The sequence below is a fragment of the Somniosus microcephalus genome, unplaced genomic scaffold (assembly GCF_052327205.1).
Source record: "Somniosus microcephalus isolate GS21.2 unplaced genomic scaffold, FLI_Smic_1.0 unresolved_chr1, whole genome shotgun sequence".
Taxonomy (NCBI): domain Eukaryota; kingdom Metazoa; phylum Chordata; class Chondrichthyes; order Squaliformes; family Somniosidae; genus Somniosus; species Somniosus microcephalus.
Genome location: NW_028225179.1, coordinates 48,797,672 through 48,805,859, shown reverse-complemented (window position 1 = coordinate 48,805,859; position 8,188 = coordinate 48,797,672). Strand labels below are relative to the sequence as shown.

At 53.5% G+C, this 8,188-nt stretch overlaps 1 protein-coding gene across 1 annotated transcript in view; it reads right to left on the bottom strand.

Annotated features, from left to right (window-relative positions):
- Positions 1–1,726: 1,726 nt before the first annotated feature.
- Positions 1,727–8,188, bottom strand: part of LOC147094921 (cardiotrophin-2-like) — an 86,478-nt gene continuing 80,016 nt past the window's right edge. Inside the window, exon 3 of the mRNA XM_085974543.1 lies at positions 1,727–2,971. Coding sequence (XP_085830669.1) covers positions 2,519–2,971 — 453 coding nt within the window. The 3' untranslated portion in view covers positions 1,727–2,518. The remainder of the gene's footprint in view (positions 2,972–8,188) is intronic.

Genomic DNA, 8,188 nt, shown 5'->3' with positions numbered 1-8,188 from the left:
GATGCTTGCAAGGCTTCGGATGGTAAAGGAAGGCCTCTTAGAGGACAAAAAATGCTGGAAATAATCAGCAGGTCAGACAGCGTCCGTGGAGAGAGAAAGAGTTCACGTCTCAGGTCGAGATGCGACCTGACCGGCTGAGTGTTTCCAGCATTTTATGTTGTCATTTCAGATTTACAGTATCCACTCGCAGAGGGAAGAGGAAGACGTAGAAGAGGAAGACGCAGAAGAGGAGGAAGTGGAAGGATAGAGGCAGCCCAGACTGCCCCTTTCTGGCTGGGATATCCGGGATGGAATCACCTGCTTGTGGTCCCAGTGACCACAGCCCCAATTCCCCTTTCCACATTAGTCCCGCACTTTACCTTTCCGCTGTTACCATCTCAGCGTCCTCTTGGCCACGATGCTGAAGTTAAAGCCGCCACAAAGCAAACCAAAGGAAATGCGGAGATTCAGGGAGCCATAAAATGTACAAACTTTATTTACTGTCACTTTTACAAAAAGCAAACACCTCATCAGATTTCTGGAACTCACAATAAATATCAGCGACACACCTGCCAGTGAGGTACACAGAGGCAGGGGTTGCGAAATGGGGACATTTTAGTGGATTTTTCCCTGCTGTTGAACCGGGTGTGGCAGCATGATAACCCCACATCCCCCCGACCTGCAGGGGGCAGGACAGTAAACTTATAGCCGGGTGTCGTACTTGGAGGGGGTCCTTCCCCGTCCTTCACCCCCACCCCACACACACACACACACACACACACACACACACTCACACACACACTCACACTCACACACACTCACACACACACACTCACTCACACACTCACACTCACACACACTCACTCACACACTCACACTCACTCACTCACACTCACTCACTCACACACTCACTCACTCACACTCACTCACTCACACACTCACACCCACACTCACTCACACACTCACACTCACACTCACTCACACACTCACACACTCACACACTCACTCACACACTCACACACACACACACTCACTCACACACTCACACTCACTCACACACTCACACTCACACTCACTCACACACTCACACTCACACTCACTAATACACTCACACACTCACTCACACACTCACACTCACACACACTCACTCACACTCACTCACTCACACTCACTCACTCACACACTCACTCACTCACACTCACTCACTCACACACTCACACTCACACTCACTCACACACTCACACTCACACTCACTCACACACTCACACTCACACTCACACACACACTCACTCACTCACACTCACTCACTCACACACTCACACACACACACTCACGCTCACTCACACACTCACACACACACTCACACACACACTCACACACTCACACTCACACTCACTCACACACTCACACACTCACACTCACACTCACTCACTCACACTCACTCACTCACACACTCACACACACACACTCACACTCACTCACTCACACTCACTCACACACACTCACACACACACACTCACGCTCACTCACACACTCACACACTCACACACACACTCACACACACACTCACACACTCACTCACACACTCACTCACACACTCACACACTCACTCACACTCACTCACTCACACACTCACACACACACTCACTCACACACTCACACACTCACACACACACTCACACACTCACACACACACTCACACACACACAGTCACTCACACACACAGTCACTCACACACTCACACACTCACTCACACACTCACTCACACACTCACTCACACACTCACACACACACTCACACACACACTCACACACACACTCACACACTCACACTCACACACTCACTCACACACTCACTCACACACTCACTCACACACACACACACTCACACACTCACACACTCACTCACACACTCACACACACACTCACACACACACTCACACTCACACACTCATACACTCACTCACACACACTCACACACTCACACACACACACTCACACACACACTCACACAGGGTGCAGTGCTCGTGCAACACCTCCACCTGGTGTTCAGAAGCAGGACTGTATTAAGAAGAACCTCTCCCTCCTCCTTTCCCCTCCGGGGGCCGGGACAGGAGCTGGGACCCCCCCCACACCCCCGCCCCCCCAAGACCCCCGCAGGTGCCATCTTTCGGGATGAGACGTTAAACCCGAGGGGTCCCGCCTGCTCTCTCAGGTGGGACGTAAACTCCCACACCACTGTTGGGAGAAGAGCGAAGGGGGAATTCTCCACCCGTGTCCTGGGGCCAATATTTATCGCTCGACCAACATCACTAAAAAAACCGAGAGAGAGAATCTGGCCATTTATCACATTGGCTGTTGGTGGGATCTTGCTGTACCCACCTCGGCGGCCTACATCACAACAGTGACCGCGCTTCCGATTGGCTGCCGGGCGGTTCGGGGATGTGCTGAGGGGCCGGTGTGAAAACGGGAATGTCGTCCTTTCTCCGGGTTGGGTGGCTGACCTTTGCCCTCTGCCCCTTGCCGAGGCTCCGCGGGAATCAGGAATACTTGGCGACCAGGCCGGCGAAGTGCTCCCCCGAGACCCGCAGCCAGCGGGCACAGCGGGTGCAGACCTCCAGGCCCCGGACCTTCTTCTCCCAGCCGCTGGCGGCGAGACCCGGGCTCTGGGAGTGCCAGGGCTGCCCGTGGGGAGCCAGGCCGGGCCCCAGGCCGGACAGCAGCAGCTCCAGGTTGACCGTCAGGCCCCGGATGTTGACGGTGAAGTAGGTCAGCTCCTCCAGCAGCTGGGCCTGACCCGGGTTCAGCTGCCGCTGCTCCTCCAGCACCAGCCCCAGGTAGTGGGCCAGGCCCGCGTAGGCCCGGTGGTCTGCGAGCAGCCAGGCCCCCTCCTCCCTCTCCTCATCGCCGTGGGGGAGCAGCGGCAGGCCCGGCAGGGGCGTGCTCGGGGGCTGGAAGCTCGGGCGGTTGAAGGGGGGTCCCTGGTGTCGCCTCTGCAAAAGAGAACACAAGGCAAGCTCGCCGTCAGGCTGTGCTGATCCAAAGGGACAAGGATGTACCTGAGATTCCCCAGAGTGATGGGACAGGGGTGTATCTGAGATACCCCAGAGTGGTGGGACGGGGTGTATCTGAGATTCCCCAGAGTGATGGGACGGGGTGTATCTGAGATACCCCAGAGTGATGGGACGGGGTGTATCTGAGATTCCCCAGAGTGATGGGATGGGGTGTATCTGAGATTCCCCAGAGTGATGGGACGGGGTGTATCTGAGATTCCCCAGAGTGATGGGATGGGGTGTATCTGAGATTCCCCAGAGTGATGGGACGGGGTGTATCTGAGATACCCCAGAGTGATGGGACGGGGTGTATCTGAGATACCCCAGAGTGATGGGACGGGGTGTATCTGAGATTCCCCAGAGTGATGGGACGGGGGTGTATCTGAGATGCCCCAGAGTGATGGGACGGGGTGTATCTGAGATTCCCCAGAGTGATGGGACGGGGTGTATCTGAGATGCCCCAGAGTGATGGGACGGGGTGTATCTGAGATACCCCAGAGTGATGGGACGGGGTGTATCTGAGATTCCCCAGAGTGATGGGACGGGGTGTATCTGAGATTCCCCAGAGTGATGGGACGGGGGTGTATCTGAGATGCCCCAGAGTGATGGGACGGGGTGTATCTGAGATTCCCCAGAGTGATGGGACGGGGTGTATCTGAGATTCCCCAGAGTGATGGGACGGGGTGTTTCTGAGATTCCCCAGAGTGATGGGACGGGGTGTATCTGAGATTCCCCAGAGTGATGGGACGGGGTGTATCTGAGATTCCCCAGAGTGATGTGGACGGGGTGTATCTGAGATTCCCCAGAGTGATGGGACGGGGTGTATCTGAGATTCCCCAGAGTGGTGGGACGGGGTGTATCTGAGATACCCCAGAGTGATGGGACGGGGTGTATCTGAGATTCCCCAGAGTGATGGGACGGGGTGTATCTGAGATACTCCAGAGTGATGGGACGGGGTGTATCTGAGATTCCCCAGAGTGATGGGACGGGGTGTATCTGATATACCCCAGAGTGATGGGACGGGAGTGTATCTGATATACCCCAGAGTGATGGGACGGGAGTGTATCTGAGATTCCCCAGAGTGATGGGGCGGGGTGTATCTGAGATACCCAGAGTGATGGGACGGGGTGTATCTGAGATACCCCAGAGTGATGGGACGGGGTGTATCTGAGATTCCCCAGAGTGATGGGGAATCATTCTCAGATTGGCAATCAGTAACTAGTGGTGTTCCGCAGGGGTCAGTGCTGGGTCCCGAACTCTTTACAATCTATATTAACAATTTGGAGGAGGGGACCGAGTGTAACATATCAAAGTTTGCAGAAGATACAAAGATGGGAGGGAAAGTAGTGAGTGAGGAGGACATAAAAAACCTGCAAAGGGACATAGACAGGCTAAGTAAGTGGGCAGAGATTTGGCAGATGGAATACAATACTGGAAAGTGTGAGGTTATGCACTTTGGCAAGAAAAATCATCGAGCAATTATTATCTTAATGGCAAGAAACTGGAAAGTACTGTAGTACAAAGGGATCTGGGGGTCCTGGTGCACGAAACTCAAAAAGTTAGTATGCAGGTGCAGCAAGTGATCAAGAAGGCCAATGCAATGTTGGCTTTTATTGCTAGGGGGATGGAATATAAAAACAGGGAGGTATTGCTGCAGTTGTACAAGGTATTGGTGAGACCGCACCTGGAATACTGCGTACAGTTTTGGTGTCCATACTTAAGAAAAGACATACTTGCTCTCGAGTCAGTACAAAGAAGGTTCACTCGGTTAATCCCGGGGATGAGGGGTTGGTCATATGAGGAGAGGTTGAGTAGATTGGGACTCTACTCATTGGAGTTCAGAAGAATGAGAGGCGATCTTATTGAAACATATAAGATTGTGAAGGGGCTTGATCGGGTGGATGCGGTGAAGATGTTCCCAATGATGGGTGAAACTAGAACTAGGGGGCATAATCTTAAAATAAGGGGCTGCTCTTTCAAAACAGAGATGAGGAGAAACTTCTTCACTCAGAGCGTAGTAGTTTTGTGGAATTTGCTGCCCCAGAAAGCTGTGGAAGCTACATCATTAAATAAATTTAAAACAGAAATAGACAGTTTCTAGAAGTAAAGGGAATTAAGGGTTACGGGGAGCGGGCAGGAAATTGGACATGAGTCTAGGTTCGGAATGGTCATGGCCCTGTGGGTAGTGGAGTGGGCCCAGCGGCCGTGTAGCCCGGTTCTGTTCCTACTGTGTTCTAATTCTGTGTTAGATTTCAGGAGATGGTTTTATTCCTGTTCCTGGCTGGGGTGGAGATTGCCTTTACAGAAGGTAAGTACTGTAGAAAGTATAGGGACAGAGTGATCTCCTGGAAGAATTTCGATCGCCTAGATGGGTCGGAGAGGAATTTCCCAGATTTTTTTCTCCCAAATTGGCCATTGGGTCTTTATCTGGTTTTTCGCCTCTCCCGGGAGATCACATGGGTTCGGGTGGATGCAGAGTGATAGAAGATTTGAGGTTAGGATCAGATCAGCCATGATCTTATTGAATGGTGGAGCAGGCTCGAGGGGCTGATTGGCCTACTCCTGCTCCTATTTCTTATGTTCTTATATTCTTATGGGATGGGGTGTATCTGAGATTCCCCAGAGTGATGGGATGGGGTGTATCTGAGATACTCCAGAGTGATGGGACGGGGTGTATCTGAGATTCCCCAGAGTGATGGGACGGGGTGTATCTGATATACCCCAGAGTGATGGGACGGGAGTGTATCTGATATACCCCAGAGTGATGGGACAGGAGTGTATCTGAGATTCCCCAGAGTGATGGGACGGGGTGTATCTGAGATACCCCAGAGTGATGGGACGGGGTGTATCTGAGATTCCGCAGAGTGATGGGACGGGGTGTATCTGATATATCCCAGAGTGATGGGACGGGGTGTATCTGAGATTCCCCAGAGTGATGGGACGGGGTGTATCTGATATACCCCAGAGTGATGGGACGGGAGTGTATCTGATATACCCCAGAGTGATGGGACGGGAGTGTATCTGATGTACCCCAGAGTGATGGGACGGGAGTGTATCTGAGATTCCCCAGAGTGATGGGACGGGGTGTATCTGAGATACCCCAGAGTGATGGGACGGGGTGTATCTGAGATTCCCCAGAGTGATGGGACGGGGTGTATCTGATATACCCCAGAGTGATGGGACGGGGTGTATCTGAGATACCCCAGAATGATGGGACGGGGTGTGTCTGAGATTCCCCAGAGTGATGGGACGGGGTGTATCTGAGATTCCCCAGAGTGATGGGACGGGTTGTATCTGAGATTCCCCAGAGTGATGGGACGGGGTGTATCTGAGATTCCCCAGAGTGATGGGACGGGGTGTAGCTGAGATTCCCCAGAGTGATGGGATGGGGTGTATCTGAGATTCCCCAGAGTGATGGGACGGGGTGTATCTGAGATACCCCAGAGTGATGGGACGGGGTGTATCTGAGATTCCCCAGAGTGATGGGACGGGGTGTATCTGAGATTCCCCAGAGTGATGGGACGGGGTGTATCTGAGATTCCCCAGAGTGATGGGACGGGGTGTATCTGAGATTCCCCAGAGTGATGGGACGGGGTGTATCTGAGATTCCCCAGAGTGATGGGACGGGGGTGTATCTGAGATTCCCCAGAGTGATGGGACGGGGTGTATCTGACATACCTCAGAGTGATGGGACGGTGTGTATCTGATACCCCAGAGTGATGGGACGGGGTGTATCTGAGATACCCCAGAGTGATGGGACGGGGTGTATCTGAGATTCCCCAGAGTGATGGGACGGTGTGTATCTGATACCCCAGAGTGATGGGACGGGGTGTATCTGAGATACCCAGAGTGATGGGACGGGGTGTATCTGAGATTCCCCAGAGTGATGGGACGGGATGTATCTGAGATACCCCAGAGTGATGGGACGGGGTGTATCTGAGATGCCCCAGAGTGATGGGACGGGGTGTATCTGATACCCCAGAGTGATGGGACGGGGTGTATCTGTGATACCCCAGAGTGATGGGATTGGGTGTATCTGAGATTCCCCAGAGTGATGGGACGGGGTGTATCTGAGATTCCCCAGAGTGATGGGACGGGTGTGTATCTGAGATTCCCCAGAGTGATGGGACGGGGTGCATCTGAGATTCCCCAGAGTGATGGGACGGGATGTATCTGAGATTCCCCAGAGTGATGGGACGGGGTGTGTCTGAGATTCCCCAGAGTGGTGGGACGGGGTATATCTGAGATACCCCAGTGTGATGGGACGGGGTATATCTGAGATTCCCCAGAGTGATGGGACGGGGTGTATCTGAGATACTCCAGAGTGATGGGACGGGGTGTATCTGAGATTCCCCAGAGTGATGGGACGGGGTGTATCTGAGATTCCCCAGAGTGATGGGACGGGGTGTATCTGATACCCCAGAGTGATGGGACGGGGTGTATCTGAGGTTCCCCAGAGTGATGGGACGGTGTGTTTCTGAGATTCCCCAGAGTGATGGGACGGGATGTATCTGAGATACCACAGAGTGATGGGACGGGGTGTATCTGAGATTCCCCAGAGTGATGGGACGGGGGTGAATCTGAGATTCCCCAGAGTGATGGGACGGGGTGTATCTGAGATACCCCAGAGTGATGGGACGGGGGTGTATCTGAGATTCCCCAGAGTGATGGGACGGGGTGTATCTGAGATACCCCAGAGTGATGGGACGGGGTGTATCTGAGATTCCCCAGAGTGATGGGACGGGGTGTATCTGAGATTCCCCAGAGTGATGGGACGGGGTGTATCTGAGATTCCCCAGAGTGATGGGACGGGGTGTATCTGAGATACCCCAGAGTGATGGGACGGGGGTGTATCTGAGATTCCGCAGAGTGATGGGACGGTGTGTATCTGAGATACCCCAGAGTGATGGGACGGGTTGTATCTGAGATACCCCAGGGTGATGGGACGAGGTGTATCTGAGATTCCCCAGAGTGATGGGACGGGGTGTATCTGAGATACCCAGAGTGATGGGACGGGGTTTATCTGAGATTCCCCAGAGTGATGGGACGGGGTGTATCTGAGATACTCCGGAGTGATGGGACGGGGTGTATCTGAGATACCCCAGAGTGATGGGACGGGTTGTATCTGAGATTCCCCAGAGTGATGGGACGGGGTGT